The 24,182-nt window shown below is 40.2% G+C and overlaps 1 protein-coding gene across 2 annotated transcripts in view; it reads right to left on the minus strand.

The window, feature by feature from the left end:
- Nucleotides 1–699: 699 nt before the first annotated feature.
- LOC130930083 (nucleoprotein TPR-like) overlaps nt 700–24,182 on the minus strand; it is a 40,555-nt gene continuing 17,072 nt past the window's right edge. The window contains exons 29-56 of one of the 2 annotated variants that reach the window (XM_057857798.1): nt 23,904–24,035; nt 23,475–23,605; nt 21,666–21,876; nt 21,441–21,572; nt 20,920–21,033; nt 20,629–20,712; nt 19,711–19,902; nt 19,553–19,591; nt 19,278–19,469; nt 19,061–19,172; nt 18,790–18,974; nt 18,638–18,708; nt 18,170–18,369; nt 17,842–18,030; nt 17,591–17,706; nt 16,743–16,814; nt 10,288–10,345; nt 10,103–10,206; nt 9,846–10,029; nt 9,579–9,778; nt 9,148–9,222; nt 8,907–8,998; nt 7,763–7,875; nt 4,119–4,217; nt 3,902–4,040; nt 2,495–2,622; nt 2,232–2,342; nt 700–1,014 (exon numbers count right to left, since the gene is read on the minus strand). In XM_057857798.1, coding sequence (XP_057713781.1) covers nt 965–1,014; nt 2,232–2,342; nt 2,495–2,622; nt 3,902–4,040; nt 4,119–4,217; nt 7,763–7,875; nt 8,907–8,998; nt 9,148–9,222; nt 9,579–9,778; nt 9,846–10,029; nt 10,103–10,206; nt 10,288–10,345; nt 16,743–16,814; nt 17,591–17,706; nt 17,842–18,030; nt 18,170–18,369; nt 18,638–18,708; nt 18,790–18,974; nt 19,061–19,172; nt 19,278–19,469; nt 19,553–19,591; nt 19,711–19,902; nt 20,629–20,712; nt 20,920–21,033; nt 21,441–21,572; nt 21,666–21,876; nt 23,475–23,605; nt 23,904–24,035 — 3,525 coding nt within the window. In that variant the 3' untranslated portion in view covers nt 700–964. Of the gene's footprint in view, nt 1,015–2,231; nt 2,343–2,494; nt 2,623–3,901; nt 4,041–4,118; nt 4,218–7,762; nt 7,876–8,906; nt 8,999–9,147; nt 9,223–9,578; nt 9,779–9,845; nt 10,030–10,102; nt 10,346–16,742; nt 16,815–17,590; nt 17,707–17,841; nt 18,031–18,169; nt 18,370–18,637; nt 18,709–18,789; nt 18,975–19,060; nt 19,173–19,277; nt 19,470–19,552; nt 19,592–19,710; nt 19,903–20,628; nt 20,713–20,919; nt 21,034–21,440; nt 21,573–21,665; nt 21,877–23,474; nt 23,606–23,903; nt 24,036–24,182 lie in introns of both variants that reach the window. The other variant, XM_057857797.1, reaches the window with a different exon arrangement.

Here is a 24,182-nt window from a genome sequence, read left to right on the forward strand (position 1 = left end):
TTTAAAAAAAAACGAAATATACATCAATTAATGATTCTCAGCTAAAAATGACAATTTGAATGATAAGTATAATTACCTTCGTTTTATGGCTGGGTTGAAACAAAAGCAGTTGCGCAACGTCTGTAAACAGGGGTTTCCAGGGTAAAACGGACAAATTAAAAATATTTTGGGAGCTTAACGCTCCATGAATCTGCTACGGCAGCATATAGACATATTGTTCTATCAAACGCAACAGTTGTTCCAGCTTAAAATACAGCTGTTTCTTTTAAAGAGGAGTGCAAGAGCAGAAACTGCTTTTTCAGTCGTCTGTTTTCCGCCATATCAAATGTTAATATTGTGGCCTATATTACCCCCCCACCCAATTACAAAAAACAATTGCATGCCCGATAAAGGCTAATTACATGCAACAGGGACATTAAATCCACAATTTCAAAGTCTTCAGGAGTATGACATACATATGTAATATTTGGTTTTCTAGGTTTAAGATCCTTCAATTGAATTGCAGCCCATTTCCTGTGATAATCCACTCCATCTTTTGCTGATCAACACTGACCACCATCCCGAGCTAATAGAAGATGAGATGCTTAGAGTAAAATTGTTGAGGAGAGGAGATACAACTGGAAAGAAGGGCTTACTAAGCAAGTTTAAAATAAGTTGCATATACTATATATACATTAAAAGCCAAGCATTACTCACATCATCAAAAGTGTTTTCTATTATTAACTTTATTATAAGAACATGACAATTTTGAGCAAAATACACTAACTAAAAAAACAAGGTCTGGAAAAGCCTTGAATTCACTCAAAAACAAACAATAGCGCTGATGCAAAAATCACATGAGCAAAGTACTGTACAATAACACAATCGTACATTTTTGTCAACAAAGGTTAACAAACTCAAGAATACATTGATCCTTGTGATGGATTTGTCTTTTGCGTGTTGATTAGATGGTTATGTGGTTGATTCAGTTGGAGCTCCCTCTCCCCAATCCTCCTCTTGATCGACCAACTGTCCCTGACGCAAAGAAAAAACAAACCGTTCTCATTTATCAATGCAATCCATGTCTAAAATTGCTTTTGAATTAAAAAAAACTTCATCTAAACCAGTGCTTCTCAATTATTTTCTGTTACGCCCCACAAAGGAAGACGTAAATGTTTCGCGCCCCCCAACTCTCTGCCGCCACTGTAAATAGTATCATTTGTCTATAATATTACTATTATAAGTACGCCTCAGCCTAACATTGTGTCCTTTTTTTCTATGAAAGAAAAAAAGTAACATAGATCAACTTATAATAAAGTATAACTTTATTAACATTGTTTTGCTTGTAACAGAAATGACTTAATGTGCATCAATTTGCCTTAAGTAAAAAAAAAAAAGAAAAAAAAAAGTCACATCCAAACTGTAAAAATACACTCAACGTACATTTTTGACCATTTGATACTGAAAAATAAAATGTAATAAAATCAGTAAATAATAAATTCAAATTGATTAGAAACATTTACTCTTCAGGACAACATGCCCAAAAATTTGACCGAAAAAAACAAAACTGAATAGAAGGGGGGGAAAGTGTCTTTGGACAGAAGAAAAGTTTTTATTTTCGCTGATTCACCACAGTGCTCACTGGTTTACTGATATAACACTGACAAAGCGGGACGATTGTGACAATTGGCAATATTCGGCACGTTTTCGCAGAAAAACAATCAAGCGGCTTATCAATGAGATTGAGGTCTAATGTCTTTAAGTGGCGTCTTAACTGATTTGGCTTCAGACTCTCCGCTATAATAATTTTTAGACACAGTAAACAGTGGTCTTTGCTCATTTCCCACTATATTAAAAGTCAAAGCCAAAAGGCAAACGGCCCGAAAAAAGCGCATTCTCGGCGGCCGAGGGAGAACCGTAGGTGAGGGCGGTGGTTGTGACGATCCCAAGCCGAAAACTGCACTTCTCGGCCGGACATGTGAGAAACGGAGAAGACAGTGGGTCGCTGCGTGAGTCCAGCTCTGCATGAGTCTCTTCCGTGTGCTCCTGCTTATTTAAAAAATACTGCATGCACTTTGAAAATGAGAGGAGTGGATGTGCAAGTACAATTTATTCTAGTACGGCAAAAAAAAAAAAAAAAAAAAAAAAAAAAAAAAAAAAAAAAAAAAAAAAAAAGCACGTTCCCCGAGGTCACTCGCGCCCCACCATTTGAGAAGTACTGATCTAAACTGTAAGGCGCTTCAGCTTCTTACCTCTGCGGCTGATCAGCATGCGTCCTTCACCCCTCCCTCTGGTTCTGCTGAGCGGGGTACTCGCCACAGGTTGACTGGTAACTGCCCGCCTCTGAGTAACGCTGCTGGTGTCTGCAACGGGAGCAGGTTGAGTGAGGCACAACTACATTTTTACTTTGACAAAACACACTGTGTGGCACACTTTCTGCTATTTTTATTATATCAGAATGAGATTCTATGAGTAAAAAGAACATTTTCTTCCTGATTTTATTCAAACGTCTTACTGGACATTGTGTTGAAAATTGTAGAGGAATCAGGGTCTTGACTGGTGGATGGAAGTGACGCATCTTCACTCTGCTGTCCTGCTGCTTCCATGTCAGTGTGGCTGTCTAAAGAAGCCTCAGCAGTAGTACTACAAGAGACGAAAAAAAATTAGGACATTTCGCCTTCAAAATTCTTGAAAAGAATTCACTTCTCTGGTTTCTACGGTGCAACTTATGGGAAACTCATTCGATGAATAATAATCACCATTTAAAATGTTTGATATAAAAAATAAATATTCCTACAGTTACAAAATACACCAATAAAACAAAAACATAATTTAACCGTTCTATTTGATATTTATATTGGTCTTTGGAGAGGTGGGACAACAAAAAATGGGCTTTTACACACAAATCCAGGCATATTTGCTATTTTTAAAATATTTTGAAGCATTCCATGTCTTAGTATTTTAAATTTGGCCTCATCACAAGTAAATTTACTGAAAAAATAGCATTGTTTTAATATTTAGTATGTGAATTATTCATAAATTGAAGTTTGAGATGTAAAATGTCCCTTAATTCTGGTATGGCCCATTATCAGTGGTGGAATGTAACAAAATACTTTACATATTTTGTGTATTTGTGCTTTACTTGAGTACAAATATTAAGTGGTAATTTTTATGTTTACTTCACTACATTTTACAGCACCTATCTGTACTTTGTAATTCACTACTTTTCAAAATGTCAACTGCGTTACACTTTTGTTTTTCTTTCCCTCATTGTGATTGGATAGTCTTGTTTTCATGTCTCCTGTGCAATCGACATGCCCCGTGCAACTACAGTATACCGTGACCTTGCACAAGAGGCAACCACACGACTACAAGCAAGATTAGGCAGGCGAACAAGATATTGAACGGTAAAAACCAACAGTGAGAGCAGTGCGCCTTCAGATAGGTGCTGCACACTCTTGTAGGGGTGGGGGTATGCGCCAGATAGTGGCTTGCAACCCACCATTAACCTAAGTTTTGGAGTTTTTTTGAGCTTCTTTTTAGAGTGCAGTCAATTTTATTGCTTGTTCTCCATTCTGTACAATTTTAAATAAAATTGAGCAGTCAATTAATTTTCTGGTTCTTTCTTTGAATATTGGCTCACATCTCATATATACTGTGTGTGTGTACATATATATCCCCCATTTTTGTATATCCGGAGAAAATACTTTTACTGTTTACTTCTAAATTTTAAAGCATTTTACTGCACTTTTGTACTTGAACAAATCTTTTCTTAGATATTTCTACTTTTACTTAAGTACTTTTTTGCCCCTGTGTCTGTACTTTTACTTAAGTAAAAAAAAAAAAAAAAAAAAGGGGGTACTTCATCCACCACTGCCGTGTAGCGATATGTAGTGCACTGATAGCAGGTTTATCAGCTCACCTTTCTTCTTGTTCCATGAAAACCTCATCTACATCATCACCAGGTGCAGGTATCGCAGTTGAGGCAGTTACCATGGGAACAGACTGGGACGCCATGTTATCCCCACTGTCTGAGGGCAGAGACTCCGTGAAGACCGTCACTGCAATACAAGGTGAAGGCACACGGTCGGTGATTGTTCTCAGACGTGCAATACTAAAAGTGTGTGATTGTCACTCACCGGGTGCAGCGACCTGCAAAGGTGTTGTGGGGACGCTTCTTCCTCCTCCATCCTCATCATGAGCAGGCAGGAACAGTGGAGACTCATACATGCCAAGACCTGAAGAGACACAATAAGGTTCATACCGCAGGTCTTAAAGCACAATTTCGATTTTTTGTCATATCTGGGGTTTTTTTTTGGTGTGCCCATTCAGACTGCCTTTGTGCATTGAGCCAGTTCAAGTATCACGCATGCGCACTAATTCGCAGTCCACGATGCGCCGAGCAAACTGACCTTCATGCGCAGGAACATCAAAACAAGTGACACCTGACGCGCACACATACGGACAGTTTGCCCAGACTCTCGGCCGTGTAAGCAATCTTGGAATATTGCTCATTTGGAGCACAGAAAGAAAACCTAGCATTCTCAGGTTTATCCCCCCACGTCTGCCTCTTTCCTAAAAGCCGCGTTCAAGCTAGGCGCTAACGCTAATGCACAGCTCCATCGCTACCGTAGCGCCCCGTCTGTCTTGCTCTTTGCTGACGTAATGGCGTACCGCAGGCAGGCTATTTTTAGACCGTGACGTTGCATCGTAAAGTGGAAGCGGGACATTATATACACGCCCTCGCATGCAAACCATTATATTTCGGCCTTCTTTCTTCAGTAATCTTTCAAAAAAATGACATGTCGATTATTCACTGCTACTATGGAACTTGTAGAAACGACTCTAGACATTACGACATATATTGATTTTCTTCATACTCTCCCGGAACCAAAAACTGTGAAGAATGGAGCTACTATGCTACTATGGCGCAGACGTCTAAAAGACCAGCTTAACGAGAGCAAGTTGAAGCCGTTTTCACATTTCCTACACAATAAACATTTTGTTTGGGCCAAGAGGTAAGCCATTTTGATATTTTGACTTATTTTTTAGTGTGGCGTTTGCCGTGCTGCTTCTGTCTGACAATGACCTGAAAAAAAAATTTAAGTGGTATCTGACTGCCCCCGTTGTTACCTTTTCTATTGTAAATAAACAATTTTAGTAAGGGGAAGTGAAAATAAATGAATAGAATTAAGATTTGTTAATGAAAAAATGAAAAGTTTTTCGTGGCTGTCACCGAGTAGCATTTGCGATCACTACACAAAAACAGCAATGTCAATTGCCCCCTAAAAGAACAGTCAAAGACTAAGACAACCAGATGATATAATACAGTGCCTTGCAAAAGTATTCGGCCCCCTTGAACCTTGCAACCTTTCGCCACATTTCAGGCTTCAAACATAAAGATATAAAATTTTAATTTTTTGTCATGAATCAACAACAAGTGGGACACAATCGTGAAGTGGAACAAAATTTATTGGATAATTTAAACTTTTTTAACAAATAAAAAACTGAAAAGTGGGGCGTGCAATATTATTCGGCCCCCTTGCGTTAATACTTTGTAGCGCCACCTTTTGCTCCAATTACAGCTGCAAGTCGCTTGGGGTATGTTTCTATTAGTTTTGCACATCGAGAGACTGACATTCTTGCCCATTCTTCCTTGCAAAACAGCTCGAGCTCAGTGAGGTTGGATGGAGAGTGTTTGTGAACAGCAGTCTTCAGCTCTTTCCACAGATTCTCGATTGGATTCAGGTCTGGACTTTGACTTGGCCATTCTAACACCTGGATACGTTTATTTTTGAACCATTCCATTGTAGATTTGGCTTTATGTTTTGGATCATTGTCCTGTTGGAAGATAAATCTCCGTCCCAGTCTCAGGTCTTGTGCAGATACCAACAGGTTTTCTTCCAGAATGTTCCTGTATTTGGCTGCATCCATCTTCCCGTCAATTTTAACCATCTTCCCTGTCCCTGCTGAAGAAAAGCAGGCCCAAACCATGATGCTGCCACCGCCATGTTTGACAGTGGGGATGGTGTGTTTAGGGTGATGAGCTGTGTTGCTTTTACGCCAAACATATCGTTTTGCATTGTGGCCAAAAAGTTCAATTTTGGTTTCATCTGACCAGAGCACCTTCTTCCACATGTTTGGTGTGTCTCCCAGGTGGCTTGTGGCAAACTTTAAACGAGACTTTTTATGGATATCTTTGAGAAATGGCTTTCTTCTTGCCACTCTTCCATAAAGGCCAGATTTGTGCAGTGTACGACTGATTGTTGTCCTATGGACAGACTCTCCCACCTCAGCTGTAGATCTCTGCAGTTCATCCAGAGTGATCATGGGCCTCTTGGCTGCATCTCTGATCAGTTTTCTCCTTGTTTGAGAAGAAAGTATGGAAGGACGGCCGGGTCTTGGTAGATTTGCAGTGGTCTGATGCTCCTTCCATTTCAATATGATGGCTTGCACAGTGCTCCTTGAGATGTTTAAAGCTTGGGAAATCTTTTTGTATCCAAATCCGGCTTTAAACTTCTCCACAACAGTATCTCGGACCTGCCTGGTGTGTTCCTTGGTTTTCATAATGCTCTCTGCACTTTAAACAGAACCCTGAGACTACCACAGAGCAGGTGCATTTATACGGAGACTTGATTACACACAGGTGGATTCTATTTATCATCATCGGTCATTTAGGACAACATTGGATCATTCAGAGATCCTCACTGAACTTCTGGAGTGAGTTTGCTGCACTGAAAGTAAAGGGGCCGAATAATATTGCACGCCCCACTTTTCAGTTTTTTATTTGTTAAAAAAGTTTAAATTATCCAATAAATGTTGTTCCACTTCACGATTGTGTCCCACTTGTTGTTGATTCTTGACAAAAAAATTAAATTTCATATCTTTATGTTTGAAGACTGAAATGTGGCGAAAGGTTGCAAGATTCAAGGGGGCCGAATACTTTTGCAAGGCACTGTATATAAGAAAGATAGGGCTTATGGTGGTAAAAGGATAGATTGTTGAAACAGGGAAATTGTCATTGTCAGTGGCGTAAGAGAAAGTTGTCAATAAAAAAGCTAAGGGTAAGCTTAGGTCGTCTCGTTTTTTCCATCTTTTTCAGCCGTCGACACTAAAGCCATCTCTTTAACTGAACATTAGTATGTTCTTCCACATCTTTACCAGTGAATTTGGCACCAGGGCCATCATTTTCAGACAGAATTGGTAGGTTTAGCTCTGTAAACATCTCCTTCGTACACCATCTCCATTCATTTCCTATTGGGGACAAACAAACTTGTCCCCCCCTTAGCTAACAGCAGAGCCACAGTAGCTAACGTCATAAATATTAATGAGTGGAAGTGACGTGTAGCATGCGGTACCCCATTGCTGTATGAATTCCAATTTGGTGGCCTTGACATTTCAGACCGCAGCCACATTCTGGAAAAATGTGGCCCTGATTGAATTTTAACCACATACGAAAGTGACCTAGATCGGATTTCAAAATGGTCCTCTTTAATGCAACTTTTCCCATTCAGACCGTCAAGTTAATGCCTCAGTTGAGTCGGAAAAAACACGAAAAAATCGGGTTAGTGCATTAAGACCTGCGGTATGAACCTAGCCTAAGTGTGTGTAAGCGTGTGTTAGAGAGGATTAGGACTGTTCAGGCTTGTGAACAAAAACAGTTTACAGCACCACTGCGCACCCGGAAGTTTTAAAATAAGGTGTTTTTGAGACTATATCCTTGGATTTACTGCTACAAAAACTGATTTCAGCTAAATTGTGTGTTACTTGTTGTGTGTAATACCTCCTTGAGAGGCTAGTTGTCCCAGGTCAGAATGTGATGCTGATGATTGAGGGAGCAGATCTTCAGGAGGTCCAAATCGAAACCTAGTGGACAGACCTGCAACCTGAGGAGAACTGAGGTGACAGACAGATATGGGTGGTGAAATGCGAATGCGGGGGGTTGAAATGATAGACTGGTATTAAACAGAGATAGACCGATAATTGACCGAGCCGATTATTAGCGCCGATATCGGAAAATTTGGTGGCAGAGTGGTTAGCACGTCCGCCTCACAGTTCTGAGACCAAGGGTTCAATCCCGGGCTTCGGCCTTCCTGTGTGGAGTTTGCATGTTCTCCCCGTGCGTAGGTTTTCTCCGGTTACGCCAGTTTCCCCCCACATCCCAAAAACATGCATGGTAGGCTGATCGAACACTCTAAATTGTCCCTAAGTATGAGTGTGTGCGCGAATGGTTGTCCATCTCATTGTACCCTGCAATTGGCTAGTACTGACTGATTCAGGGTGTACCCCGCCTACTTAGCTGGGATTGGCTCCAGCACCCCCGTGACCCTTGTGAGTATAAACGGCTTGGAAAATGAATGAATGAATGCAGCAGGGCCTCTCTCTCCTGCTTTCCGTCTCCAGCACTAGTATTCACACCGTCCTCTACATAGAGTTCCACTTGTATTACGCCTTTCCACCTTTTTCAGGCCTTCAAGGCACGTCACACTATATCCTCATCTACCTACTGGTGACGCAGCACCAGGAGCAATGTAGGGTTTAGTATCTTGCTTAAGGATACTTAGACTAGGCTATCAGGGCAGAGAATCTCCACAACTTCTGGGTTGGGGAACGACTAGTCTACCACTGGACCACGCCACCCTTCTATTGTTAGCTATTATTTTATATTAGTTTGATTCAATAAGCATGCTTTGGGCATTTCAAAAAAGTTCAGTGTTTGCATCATTCAAATTTTTTACGCCAATTTTTACACTTTTACTGCAAATGAATATTAGTTCCAAAAATCGGTTATCGGCCCCTCTAACTACTAATCATCGGTATCGTTTTCGGATAAGCGAGAGACAATCACGACGGTCCTGAAAAACCCATATTGGTCGATCTCTAGTATTAAACTATGACTCCAGTCCGAAATACAGATTTTTTCTTACTGTATCGCTTCAGCAAAGCCATCAGTACGGTGAGGGACAACCAGCGTAGGAGTACTTGGGACCATCCTGTCGTCATCATCAAAGAAATGTTGCTGCAATAGAAAAATGCACTTTTGAGTATAATCTCACGACAGTCTGAGAAGTACATGACAATTGCAAAAAAAAAAAAAAAAAAAAAAAAAAAAAAAAACAGAAAAACAAACAAACAAACAAACAAACAAACAAAAAAAAAACTCCTTACCATACTGCCTATCCCAGGTGTCAGCTGTGGTCCTCGGCCTACTGATGGTCGTCGGAGTTGAGAAGACTGTCTAGCCTAAATGTAGCAGGTAAAACTGGATTATGCCATAATTAATTTTTTGGTTGTTGTTGTTGTTGTTGTTTCATGACCTAAAAGTGTTTTTCCATACAATTATTTACTACAACTACACTGTGCTCTAAAACGGAACAGATGTTGTACAATGTTTTCTCGTGTTTTATGGTGTCACATGCAACATAACTCAATAGTAATTTTGATATTAATACATGTAGGGGCAATTGACAAACATACTTGCTAGTAAGTAATAATTTATAACCTGCTTTTAAGCATACTGTATAATAATAATGCAAATTTTAAATACAAGAGGCAACAAATGGAGAAGAAAATCTGAATTTATTCTGGTTTGAATCTACCTGCGCGTGAGGAGGTCCTAACTCCGAAGCAGGGGGTTGGATATAGAGTCGTGGGGGAAGAGGGTGTGGCGGCCTACGAGGCTGGGGTAGACGGAGTGTAAGTGAAGAAGACGAAGGGGAGGCTGTGGCGGGGGAAGAAGTTGGGGGGAAGTGGGGGGCCTCTCTTTGTGATTCTGATTCAACATTGCTGCTGGCTTCACCTGGAAAAGACCAACCGACTCAATTAGGTGATGTGAAGGGGGGGACAACACATTTGACTTTACTCACTGCTGTGGGATGGTTCAGGGGGACACTGGGAGTCACTCTCATCAGCGCTTGTGGCTGATGGCCGCTGCCCCTCCTCTTCAGCATCTCCATCTTCATTTTGGCCTTCGTCTCCTTCCTTTATAGCAAGGTTACTTCCTTCTTCATCATCCTCATCATCATCATCGTTGTCATCTTCCCCCACCACCTGATAGAAGTAGTGCTTTAAAAAGGAAAAAGCCGACATGACCTGGAAATACAAAAACAAAACAGAAGTGCACCTCCTCCCCTTCCTCCTCCTCTTCTTCATCTTCCTCTTCAGCCTGGTCCTCTTCTTGACCTGTGGTCTCCGGTTTCTCTCCTCTGCTCTCACGGCTTTCGCTGTCTGTGTCGATAACAATAACTTCACCTGTCAGACCTGACTCCTCGGGAGATGTCCGATCCGAAGGGACCGACTGGGACATGCCTTCCTCCTCTATGTCGTCATCTTCGGGAATGACAGGAAAACTATCTTCTGGAAGCTCCTACACACCAAATATCAAGTTGATGGATTGAGAGCACAGTGTACCAAGTCACATTATATCAACTGCTGAAGCGTATTGAATCAATTACAGGTAGTCCCCGGGTTACGAGTCTTACGACATACTCGACTTCTGTGATTTCGACTTTACGACACAGGAGTCTTGTCCGCCATTTTGGCTCTGGTCATTTTATTTTTTTTAGTCACGTAACAGTGTACAGTGTGTGTGTGTGTTTGAGCTCTGTATTTTCCGAGTGTAACAGCTGTCAAGTTTTCCTGCAAGTATTTGTTTCGCCAATAAGAGGCGCTGTTGTCTCACTAAGGTTAAAGAGCATATGACACCAGAAAAAAAGTCTTAAATGGCATTATTATGTGAATTAGAATAATATTTTGAGACGATTCGACTATATACAACAATTTAGCAAAGCGCAGATGACGAGAAATTAGTCTTTTAATCTGCCGGTTAGCCACGCCTACCATTATAGGGCTTTAGCGTCCCCAACAGGTGGATGACGTCAGCGGTAGACTGGGCTCATCGGTTTTACTATTCAGCCCATTGCGGGGGAATTGTTCAGAACGAGGAAAACGCGACGAAGAGAGCCACAAAATGTCATTGTTTCTGTCTCTTTACTTCCATATTTTTACAGGATATTCTTTTTATCCAAGTATTTTCCCCAATTGCTAAATAAATGGCATGGTCAAGACAAATAACAATCTTGTGCTAAATGGAATATGAAATAATAAAAAATCCATTTATTCAAGACGACATGGCAAAATTACTACATAATGGTCAAAACTGTCGACTTCACCTTTACTGTCGCACCTCCCGAACGATATTTTATGACACCTAAATCGGACATATGTCATTTCCCTTCCCCGGCTTCGGAGAATGTAAACAAACCAGAAGGAGTGACAGCTAGCCGACATGCTAACCCGAACCGAGGGATGTTTCAAAGTCTTCGAAGTGGAAAATCACACGTAACTAGCCTGGATTATTTGACATGACGACCCGGTTGTCGATTGTCTTCGCGGATCGGCAAAACGCCCGGCGGAGAGCAATTTACAGTTCGTTCCCGGGAGGAGGGTGGCTGGAGTTCTTGTGCAGCTAACGTGCTAACAGCTAACTGCTAATGAGCATGAGAGCTTTTTACATGCCAATCAATGATCAAACGTAAGTAGTCCTTTATTTAAAGGAATTTTCTAGTGTTTACTTTGTAATCACTGTATTCGTATTTGACATAATACAAAACAAGATGTTTACTCACTTCCTCGTAAGTCCAATGGTCCCACAGTAAATATCCACGGTGAATGGGAACCTTTTGAAACTCCAAAAAGGCGCATACGCCTCTCCCGCACACAGAATGATTTTTCTGCAGCCGTTTGGCTGGCGTGATGCGAAAAATAAACGTATTAATCCGCAAAATCAGCTGAATCCTTCGTCCTCATACACAACAGTACACTGTAGCGTGAAGAGGACGTCTTCTACCGTACACGTCACAGCGCCCTCCTCCTCAATGCATGACCGAAGCCGGAAGTCACTCATTTTCCTGGCGCGGGATTCAAAAAACTAAATAAATATAGCGATCGCTTCCACACACATCCAAGCGGTCCATATCATTCAGGAGCATAAAATACCGCGTGTATTATGAAATAAACATGCTTTTTCGTGTCACAGGCACTTTAAATGAAAATTTACATGACGTGCAACTTTTTTTGCGTGCATTGTTTTTGTTTTCCTGTCATTTTTACAATTATCGGGACTATATTGTTAATAACAATTTTTTTTCCAAGTTAAATTAAAATGATGAAATTTATAAATTTAATTACAGTGAGCGCACACCCAATCAGGTCGCTTTCCCTTTTCTACTCAGGAACTACTTGTTGCATAAGCAGCTCGACATCATCTACAGTGGGGCAAATAAGTATTTAGTCAACCACTAATTGTGCAAGCTCTCCCACTTGAAAATATTAGAGCGGCCTGTAATTGTCAACATGGGTAAACCTCAACCACGAGAGACAGAATGTGGGGGGGGGGGGGGACAGAAAATCACATTGTTTGATTTTTAAAGAATTTATTTGCAAATCATGGTGGAAAATAAGTATTTGGTCAATACCAAAAGTTCATCTCATTACTTTGTTATGTACCCTTTGTTGGCCATAACGGAGGCCGAAAGTTTTCTGTAACTCTTCACAAGCTTTTCACAAACTGTTGCTGGTATTTTGGCCCATTCCTCCATCCAGATCTCCTCTAGAGCAGTGATGTTCTGGGGATGTCGTTGGGAAACACGGACTTTCAACTCCCTTCACAGATTTTCTATGGGGTTGAGATCTGGAGACTGGCTAGGCCACTCCAGGACCTTGAAATGCTTCTTATGAAGCCACTCCTTTGTTGCCTTGGCTGTGTGTTTTGGATCATTGTCATGCTGAAAGACCCAGCCATGTCTCATCTTCAATGCCCTTGCTGATGGAAGGAGATTTTCACTCAAAATCTCTCGATACATGGCCCCATTCATTCTTTCCTTTACACAGATCAGTCGTCCTGGTCCCTTTGCAGAAAAACAGCCCCAAAGCATGATGTTTCCACCCCCATGGTTTACAGTGGGCATAGTGTTCTTCGGCTGCAATTCAGTATTCTTTCTCCTTCAACCACGAGAACCTGTGTTTCTACCAAAAAGTTCTATTTTGGTTTCATCTGACCATAACACATACTCCCAGTCCTCTTCTGGATCATCCAAATGCTCTTAGCAAACCGCAGACGGGCCTGGACGTCTACTGGCTTCAGCAGGGGAACACGTCGGGCAGTGCAGGATTTGAGTCTCTGGCGGCGCATTGTATTACTGATAGTAGCCTTTGTTACTGTGGTCCCAGCATCTCTGTAGGTCATTCACTAGGTCCTCCCGTGTGGTTCTGGGATTGTTGCTCACCGTTCTTTTTATCATTTTGACGCCACGGGGTGAGCTCTTGCATGGAGCCCCAGATCAGTGGTCTTGTAGGTCTTCCATTTTCTAATAATTGCTCCCACAGTTGATTTCTTTACGCCAAGCGTTTTACCTATTGCAGATTCAGTCTTCCCAGCCTGGTGCAGGTCTACAATTTTGTCTCTGGTCCTTCGACAGCTCTTTGGTCTTGGCCATAGTGGAGTTTGGAGTGTGACTGACTGAAATTGTGGACAGTTGTCTTTTATACCGATAATAAGTTAAAACAGGCGCCATTAATACAGGTAACAAGTGCAACCTCGTAAGACCTCGTTAGAAGAAGTTAGACCTCTTTGACAGACAGAAATCTTGCTTGTTTGTAGGTGACCAAATACGTATTTTCTACTCCAATTTGGAAATAAATTCTTTAAAAATAAAAAAATGTAATTTTCTGTTTTTTTTCCACATTGTCTCTCATGGTTGAGGTCAGGGGCGGACTGGTAATCTGTGGGTTCTGGAGGATCACAGAACGGCCGGTGCCCTGGACGGCCGGCGGCCGCCATTCATTATGCATCACTGTTTTTATCCCCCCTATCCTCTGATTATCTACAGTTCGCATCCAATCCGACAGGTGGCAGCAATGCGCCTGGCTTTTCACCGCCAATCTGATAGACTAGGAACGACGAAAGCACAGAGTAGCCTTCATTGGTTCCTTCCTTGTGGAAGCAAAATAGCGACGAGTGTTAATGCACAATATGGATGGTGGTGGCAAAAAAACTGAAAAGAGCAGGGTGGCGCGGAGAAGGTTAGAGAGAAAAAATTAAAGAAACTGGAGAGTGAAGCATTAAAATGTCATAAATCGACAAATATTTTCGCAAGCAGCAGTCTGGCTGCAACGGCCACGTCGGGTAACAACAGCTCAGCTCCCGGCGATGGTGAGAGGGAGCTGCAGCCGCTCTGACGTGCAGACGGTGCTGGGAGAGAGAAAAGAAGAGGGAGGGGGCAACGATAAACTGTTGGAAGTTCCCCAGACAAGCGCAGGGCAAGTAAATTGGGATGAAGAGGGTTACTTGCTCTGTAAACTGGCAATTGTTATCCATCAGGTAGCTACATTTTAAATCAAATAAATGACAATTAAAGGGTTAGTGCCAGCTAGTCAATGTACCCGTTTGCAATCGTGTCAAGTTACAGTATGCTAGTCCTACTATCCCTCTCCTAAGAAAAAATATTTTAGCCGTAAAACAATGTATGCACACGCAGCATAGCAATATTAATCCAAAAGAAATATAACAAAATATTAATAAAATGAATGGTTTTACTTTAAAGTTTAGGTAGTTAAATTGATGTTATATACATTATTAATCATTTATATATCGTTTTGTTTTCTGGTTAATACTTTCCAATGAAGTTTCTGTATACAGGATTTGTCTTGAAATGTGTATTGTATTTTCATTGAAATTTATTATTTGTATGGCAAGATTAATTATGGCAGGGGTCTCCAAACCGGTCCTCAAGGGCCGCTGTGGGGCCTGGTTTTTGTTTTAACCGATCGAGTACCGACAGTTTAACCAATGAAGTTTCTGCTAAAACAAGCAGCACCTGACTGCAATCAACTGATTACACTTGTAAGACACCAGATTGGTGCAGAGGTTTTGTCTTGTTTTGTTGGAATGAAATCCTGCGCCCGCCGCAGCCCTATGTGGAATAGTTTGGAGACCACTGAATTATGGCATAAACAATTAAGTCATTTTATAGACAGAGATCTATAGAGATATATTATAATCAATTGGATACGTAAAACTTGCTTTGAAAAATAAATTCTTTCATTTGTTTATTCAGGTTGATCATAGAGCTAGTACAGAAAATGAATCCAACTCCAGTTCAGCCTTGCAGTACTTTGAGCGCCCGTAGTCAGACAGTCACAGTCTAGACACATTTTCTTCATTTTTCTCTCAAAGTGCACGAAATTGGTGCATTTTACAATAAAATGTAAAAAAAAAAAAAAAATTCTCCCGGGAGGGGCATGTTCCCGGACCCCCCTATGGGGTCTGTGTTTCCCTTCGTATAGCGATTCTTATGGGCTGGGCTGAGTCAAAGTCCAGGGCTGCTTTTTAGTCCCAGTCCGCCCCTGGTTGAGGTTTACCCATGTTGACAATTACAGGCCTCCCTCTCTAATCTTTTCAAGTAGGAGAACTTGCACAATTGGTGGTTGACTAAATGCTTATTTGCCCCACTGTAAGTTGCTGAAATCTAGCTCTAAATAAGCTTCATAAGTCATATCGACCTACCTGTTTGTTAGCTAGCAGGCCAAAGTGTCCTATGGTGTGTCTGTCTTTTAAAAGTAAAACTACAGTAAACAACAGTGAAACAAGAATTCTTGTGTCCCCACTTGTGAACAAGCCGGCATACTCAGTATACATTTTTCACCATTCACCAGCATTGTTAGTAAGTAAAGTATCTTATTTTTTTACCTTATTTAATTAATATGACGTATAAAACATGTTATTGGATAGTTTTTTTGCGATTTATGGGGTATTTAAGGGTACTTAAAAGGTTAATTCCGATTTCGTGTTATGTCGCCATCGAAGGGGTAGAACTCGTTCGCAACCCGGGGACTACCTGAAAAACATTAAAGTAACACGAAACAGAAATGAATGACTCCACAAAGCTTATACCATGGTTTGGCAAACAGCGGCTCGCAAGCCACGTGTGGCCCTTTCTGAATGCCACTTAATCATATTAACTTTTCGAAAATAGCTGTAGAGAGTCCCAAAGCCAATGCCTTTTGATGACTGAATTGGCGAATTTTTCCATGATAGGGCAATACTATCCTTCATAAGAGCATAAGGCATGTTTCATTGCCCTGGAAGTAGAAGCGGGAAATAACTGCACAGCTGAGTTACGAGCATTCAAGTTAAAACAAGGCTTCCTTTAAAGCTATTTAAACGAGTTACTTGTTCGAATATAAACAACTTATTATGTAAAGACGCCAAGACAAGGGGCTGACCATAGATATGAAGACACAATACGGCAGTCACGTTTAGTCACCTGTAAAACCCAAGTGCCAATGTGACGGGCCGGCAATGTTGGAAGTGTAACACTGGCGTTCTCATCTAAGTTCATGCATGGAGACTGGAAAGTATGTTGTAACTTGTCCATGTCACAACCAATTTGCATGAAGTTTACTTTTTGTCAGCACCAGAGTATGTGCTATTGTTACATGAGTCGTTTTATCTGCCGGGGGTCATTGATTTCATAAAGAGACAATATGTTGTTGTTTTTTTTTCTTTGATGCTAAACAAATAAACCAAACCTTAGCACAAAGGCAAAAGAAAAGCTGTTATATACAGTGTTATTTCAAATATTTTTTGTGTTTTTTTGTTCCTGTGGAAAACAGATCAAATGGATGAGTGATAAAGGTTGCAGACGCCTGGTAACTAACACAGAATTACTGACATGGATACACTGAAAAAAAGGTCTACTGACCTGACTATTGTCAGGTGAGTCTTGTCTTTCACTTTCATCCCCAAGATCTTCCATATCCTCATGACCTTCCACCTGTAACATCAGTTTATAACAAATAACTTAAGATGGTACTAAAAAATTTTTGTAACAGTCTTGACACATCTTAATTCATTCACATTAAAGGGAAAGACAACGCTTAGTATACGTAAATGGCTTCATGTGAAAGACTGCTCCCCAATGTATATTCAAGTATGCAAATCGTAAATTTCTTAAGATTTCTGACAATAGCGAAAACAATAGGTAAACAAAAATTACACCGCTTATGATTTATACTCATACATAGAAACACTGATACACTCAAACACAGGGGTAAAAATTTTAGCTACAAAATACGCACACAGTTTTTAGTTACAGGACCAGTTTTGATCTACTTTTGCTTCTGTGTTTTTTCTAGAAAATTTGTTCATAAGACAACTATTGAAGGGATGACTTGTGTAAAAAGTGTTAAGTCTCTATATTCACACGAAGCTATGGGTTTTACTGAGGTCACAAGAAACTGCGGGCAAACTGGGATACTCACGTTTGATTGGCTAAAATAAAACAGGCATTGATCAAATGTCTTGCTGCACTGAGAGCAGTCACTTCCTGGAAATACTGTCTTTTATATACTGTAGGTATTTCTCCAATATTACTTTTTTTTTTTTTCAATTTAATAAAAGATTATTTCTGCAGGGAAGCACATCAGTTTCAAATATTAACCAAATAAATAAATAACAGTAAATAATAATTTTAGCTAAGCAAATATCAGAAATGAACATTATTTATTGTATCAACATTGCTTGGAATCTAGCATTTTTCTCTGCTTTTACCTGCAGTAAGATTGCTTGTCTTAGTCTGAGCTTTTTGGCCGTTGAAGAGGCGTGAGAACTCTCCGGTCTTATCTCCTCTTCTTCGATGTCATCCTCTCTACTTCGTTTAGAACTCGCTGAATTCAAAGACAATCATTACATACCATTACTTAAGTTTTGTACAGCAAGTGCTTTAATAAGATGATGCAACTATGTTGACGCTTTGCAGACAACGGTTAAGAAATGCTGAAAGACAGCACTCGACTGCTTACATGCTCCAATCACAGCAGAGGACGTAGATGGCCGCTCTGCATCTATACTGCTGCCGACATCCTGGGAAGTGGCCTGCTGCTGAGTTGGCTGGACAAATGCTGTAGCTTGAGTGCTGGTTGGTTGCGTTATGGATGTGAGTGTGTTAAGACTGGAGATGACGGTGTGGGCAGTGGCTCCTGCAGTCAAAACTGCAAAGAGAAACATTGAGAATACATATTTGAGGCCTCACCACTCTCAGCTACACTTGGCCTTGGTGTAGTCATTACATAAACTATGTTAACAGGTCCCAGGTAATGTGTTCCACAAGGAGTGCCATTTTATTCTTACCCTCCTGGCTCTCAGTCTGTGTGGTCGGCATTACAGTGGCAGTAGGAGTTGGCATGGGGACAGCAGCGGGGGTGACCATAGGTCGGATGCTGGCGCGGGGGGTTGACTTGCTGCCAGGGGCAGGGGTTGGTTTGTTGCTAGGAGACGGAGTACTTGGAGTAGGGCGAATATTGGCAGTGGGTGGTTCAGACAGGCTTGAGCTGTTAGATAAATATTGGCGTTATTGAATTGTATTAGAAAACATTATCATTATTAATCATTCAAGATAGTAGCCCGACACTTTAGCGGTGCTCACCATATAAGATGTAAAAGACGTAACCAATAGCCAAAAATTGATGACTGACAGCCATTTGCAGTGCAAGTGTTAACCAATAGATAACTAAGAACCAACATACTGTCATATTCTAAATAAATGAAAATAACCTAGCAATTGTTTTTTGCTGTGGCATGAACCTGTGAGTCACCTACCTGCTTCTGTCCTGGGCTGGACTCTTCAAAGAAATCGGCCTTTGGTCTAGAGATCTGTTCTGATCACCAATCTAAGCACATAAATACGTTTAAGTCCAAGGACACATTTTAATATTTGTACATACCATAATGGCTAAGTCTTTCAAAGTCACCTTAGACCCACTCTGGTCCTGCGGTTCCTCTCTGGGCTCAGTCAGTGTTTGATTCTCCCTCAGTTCCCGGTCAAGTCGAAGAAGTCTTCCTTCGTATTGGGACTTTAGGGCATTCATCCTTACCTCCAGTTCCTCCTTAGACTGCTTGAGTTCTTCCACTTCCTTGCTCAAATTCTCTTTTGCAGCTGGAAAAAAAAAAAACGGTAAAATATTGTATATATTTCAGCTTAGTAAAGGTGTTTGTGTAAATGGTGTTACATGTGGAACCTACTGATCAGCTGATTGATTTTGGTCTTTGCACCAACAAAGGCTTTTTTAGTCTTCTCTTCTTTGTCTGCCATTTGCTGTCTGAGCTGCTCCTCCTTGTTCTTGCTCTCAGACAGCTGGAAGAGAGTGTTACAATTACATTACAAACTTGACACATTTGATTTTTCAGCACATCACAGACCACTGGTTTTGTGGTGTTTTAGCGAGAGTCAGAAATTTACCTCTTGTCTGAGTTTTCCAAGCTCCATTTGTAATGGTGCATTTGTGTCAGCTTCAGCATTATCTTCACTGGCTTGATTTGTCAGGTTCTGATTTTGGTTCACCTGTGCAGCTTTTAGAGCTTCATTGGCTTGGTTTACTTCCGCCAGCTGTTCTTGAAGCTTTTTATTTTCTGCTTCTTTAGCCGTCATCATCTGAAAGACAATTATATTGTTTTTCTTTATCCAAAATATTTATTTTAAGTACAGTACATAATTGTACTTTAAATACTCCTTACAGTGTTCAAAGTGTCCACCTGGCCTTGAAGTTCAGAGGCCTATAAAGAAGCAAGCATAGAAATATACTGTAACTGACAAAGCACTATTCAAAATATACATTTGCCTACATTATTAAAGGGCAATTGGAAGAAAACACCCATTAGAAATAGAAACTCACCTGACTCTCTGTTTTGCTCAAAGAAGTCTTAAGATGGTTAAGCTCCTGTTGGTGGGTCTCTTGTAGTTTTTTCTGACTGGTAAGGTTTTGTTGGTGAGAATCTTTAGCCTGCTGGATCTCCTTCTGCATCAGTTGAATCTGGTTTTGACGGGCCTGAGCCTGACACTGAGAAGATTTCAGTTGATTTTGTAGCTGTAAAATAGACGAACAGTTCAAGATGTTTACTGTGGATTTACTGAACAACTACTGTTGACAATTTCAGGAACATTTGTTCACACTAGTGCTACAACGATTAATCGATTAACTCGAGTATTCGATTAGAAACAAAAGATTTGAATTTAAATTTGCTGCTTCGAGTATTCGTTTAAAGTGGCATTGTAATGGTTTTGAAAGTGTTTGCATTTAGTTGTATTGATTTGGGTGGATACACTGTCCTCTAGTCTGCCTCATTTCACAAGACGGAATCCAGCTGCTCCCTGTTAAGACCAACATAAGCTTAGTTTTGTGTGAGCTAATGTTTTTTTTTTTTTTTTTTTTTAATGCAGTCGTAGTTTCGTTTATAGATATATTTAGTCGTTCTTTTGTGGGAATATGTGTCTGAAACATTTTTTAAGAGCATTTAAGGAAAAAAGCATTTTATAGCATTTACGCTAGCGGACGTTTGCTATGTAAGTTAGCCAATTGTTCTTTTGTTGTTTATAGATCCTCATTTATTTATTTTTCATACCGTTTGAGGATGAGCTCAGGTATTTTAATTTTTCATGTTCCTTATCCGATTACTCGATTATTCGAACTTACTAGTTCATCGATTAATCGACTACTAAAATAATCGATAGCTGCAGCCCTAGTTAACACCCCTAACGATGTATGATTTTCTAGGAAATTTGACAGCCTGCACTTAAAGGAATTGCTGCTTGCCTGCTGTATGTGTGTCTTGGATTGTTGAAGTTCTTTCTGACTCTGCTGCAACTGGGACTGCGTCTGGGTCAACTGGGATTGAGCCTACAGAGACAAAATTTAAAAAATAATGGAGAGGAAAAAAATATGAATTTTGCTGGGAAAAGATACCGAACATAGGATGAGTTGGGAGATGATTGGTTTTGGTCCACTTTGACAGAGAATAATGTAAATAAACACATCCACTTAATTTCCAGACAAAGCATATTGTACCTCATGCTCAGAACAATAATAAGTATTCAGTTAAATTACCTGTGTTAGTTGATTCTGATTCTGGGTCAGTTGGTTTTGGATGTCCTCTAACTTTTCCTTGATCTGTTGATTTTCCTTCTGGGCATTCTGAAGCTCCTGCTGTGAGTTTTTTGCCTGAGGAAGGAAAATCAATTTTTACTTTCACCTTACTTTACTCATTGGCTGCCATTGATGGCGACAGATGCCCAATCCTTTTGAAAGTGAAAAAATGAATGTTTTAAAATGCGACGAATTAGGGGCAGTCTGGAGTCTCGATATCACACAGCAAGAGGAAGGATGCTTGAGCCGTGACTCCAAATCCAACATTTTGGCCACAAAAGTGAACATTTGTCTACGATACATCTCTGAGGTCCTAATCGGGCTACAATCGTGTAGTCTAAGCTCGGCATGTGAATGCCTTTGGAACAGCATCCTGCAGGTGTCCATAGTTATGAGTTTTATTCCTAAAACTACTGTTCATCATCTTTTTATTATAGATGAATGGAGCTGTATTTTTGTAGAGTTAAAAGAATGCTGCTTACTTCCTGCATTGACTCCTTCAATGTGGCCAGCTCCTCTTTGACCTTGTTAAGCTCCTCTTGGCTCTTGCTGAGCTGCTGTTGTCCCACCTGACTGGTTTCACCTTGTGTTTTAGCTCCTGTTTCCACCACCAGCTGCAAAACATTGGTCTTTTACGACAACCGTTCACAACTACCGGTATATATAAAAATAAATAAATAAATAAAAAAATACAAATGCAGACCCACCTTGTCATGCAGGGCTTTTAACTCCTCATACTGGGTCTTGTAGCGGCGTCCTATCTTCTTAACCTGTGTAATGGTCTTGTTCTTCTCTAGAATATCACTATTTTTTGTCCCCAGTTCTTTCTTCAGTGTGTCTCTCTCTGCTGTTAGGCGGGTCAAAGACTCTCTAAGGCTTTTCACCTGGGACTGCGCCAAGTTGTTGCTGGTGCTGGATCTGACGATATATGATGTCATTTTAGTTTTTAAAAAACTAGACTGCACAACAAAAACTTTGGAAGTATAAAAATATATGTGTATGTTCAACCCACCAAAATTTGATGGCATATAGTATACAGTGATCCCTCGCTACTTCGCACTTCAAACTTTGCTCCCTCAGTCCATCGCGGATTTTTTTTTTCCAATTAAAAAAAAAAAAAAAAAGTACAGATAAGCTGTCCCGAGCCGATCGCGCCGTCTCCCTCTCACTCCCTGCTCTTTGTTAGTCGGTCAGGAAGTGCACGACATGTGCACTAGTGTTGTTTCTCAGGCCATGTCCACACGTAGCAGGGTATTTGGCAAAAAGAAGATATTTTTCTACGGTTTGACCCATCATCCACACACGCACGCAGATATAGACCGGGGTTCTTAAAAACGACGGGGAAGGTGAAGATTTGCGAATTCTGCGTTTGTTGCACCATCATGTGGACACTGATAACCGAAGATTTACGTCACTGCCTGCGACAAATTTTGTCCTCACATCACACATGAGACCAATTTTTACATTTGGAGTATATATATATATATATATATATATATATATATATATATATATATATATATTTTTTTTTTTTTTTTTTTTTTTTTTTTTTTTACAAACTCTTGCTGTGCTTCTTATTGAACAAAGGGAATTTCGGACCACTATTTTATTGCTTGAATGTACTTTAAAATGAATGAAAGTGGTTGGCTGTGGAAGTTTTTTTTTTTTTTCTACACAAACGTGCAGTTGTGGACACAATTATTTTTCCCCGACGTATTAGGGCAGAATCCTAGTTTTTAAAAAACCCTGCTACGTGTGGACATGGCCTAAAAGTTAACGATGATTGGCAAGATCAATCACAATTATCTGTCAGTCACAAAATGAAGCGCCACATGCTTCAATCATCGTTTAACTTGTTAAACAGTTGCTGTGGCAACTCATTGTGTGCAAATGAGCAACTCAGAGCGGATTTGAATAGACTCACACAGTGGAGTATTTAATAAAGCAAAGCATTGCTGTACTACTACTTTATTCTTGTTTAAAAATAATTCGGTGGGACAGTAAAATGTTTAAAACATCATAATTATTACATTCGAAGTGCTTAAAAAAACTTACTATAATATAGGGTGATTAAAAAAGAACCCTATTTCATGATCAAATATTTCAGAAGAAAATGTATGAATCAGAATGAGAGAGAGGGTGTATAAAAGAACAGATTTCCCAGTGTTCTATAAATGTCATGTGACGCTGCTATAAGTTTTATTTTTCCTTCAATAAATATTTAATCATGAAATAGGGTCAATCTTTTTTAATCACTCTCTATATACGGTACATTTTTTAAAATTATACTTTGCGAAAAAAAGTGAAAACACATGTCTTATATGGATCTCTTTCCAATGCTAAATCTGAATAAATACATTGAACACACAAAAAAAAAACTTTTTTTTTGGGTGCCCTACTTCGCGGTTTTTCACTTGTCGCAGCGGTTTCTAGTCCCCATTAACCGCGAAAAACGAGGGATTACTGTATACTGAATTATAAATTTGTGAATTGCATATCTTAGTGCTATTTTTTACCTGGCTAGCTCAGTCTTTAGCTTGGCTGCCTCTTCAACAAGTTGGGAGATACGCCTCTGCTGTGCTTCCCTTTCAGCTGTGAGTTTTTGCTTTTCCTCAACATCACCGTCCTTCTGTTGGCTAACAAGTTGCTGTGGAGATAGTGGGAACGCAATATACTGTTCTGTGCAAAATCGAGGAATACAGGCTTGTTCACAACAGCAGTAGAGATTGACTGGAGCAAGAATGCAGCAATGAATAAAAAAAGGCCCAGATTTTTGCATCATGTAAGAAATTAAGTAACTATTTTTAAGTTCATTGAGACAAAAATGTCATTATTTCAGTATTAATACTTTTGGTAACATAAGAAGAACTTTACACATGATTAGAAGCATGCGATACTTTTATGTTACAGGTATAGTGAGTGAAACAATGAAACAAAGTTCCTACCTGTATTTTGGCTTTCAAATGTTTAATGTCGTCTTCTAACAACTTTTTATCAGCCTGCAGGGAACCATTTCTGTCAGAAAGATGAGCCAATGAGTCATGCAGGGGGCTGATGTTTGACTCCAGTTTCTTTACCTGAGTGACAGAGGAAAAAAGGACAAACATGATAACTCCATGACATCTTTCCTAGAACTACAAGGCTCAGAATGCAGGTGAACAGAAATTATTCACTGCCAGCATCTCCCAGTCCAAATAAATTGGTGGCCATTGCTGTTAATGGCA

This window comes from Corythoichthys intestinalis, chromosome 14 (assembly GCF_030265065.1).
Source record: "Corythoichthys intestinalis isolate RoL2023-P3 chromosome 14, ASM3026506v1, whole genome shotgun sequence".
Lineage (NCBI taxonomy): Eukaryota > Metazoa > Chordata > Actinopteri > Syngnathiformes > Syngnathidae > Corythoichthys > Corythoichthys intestinalis.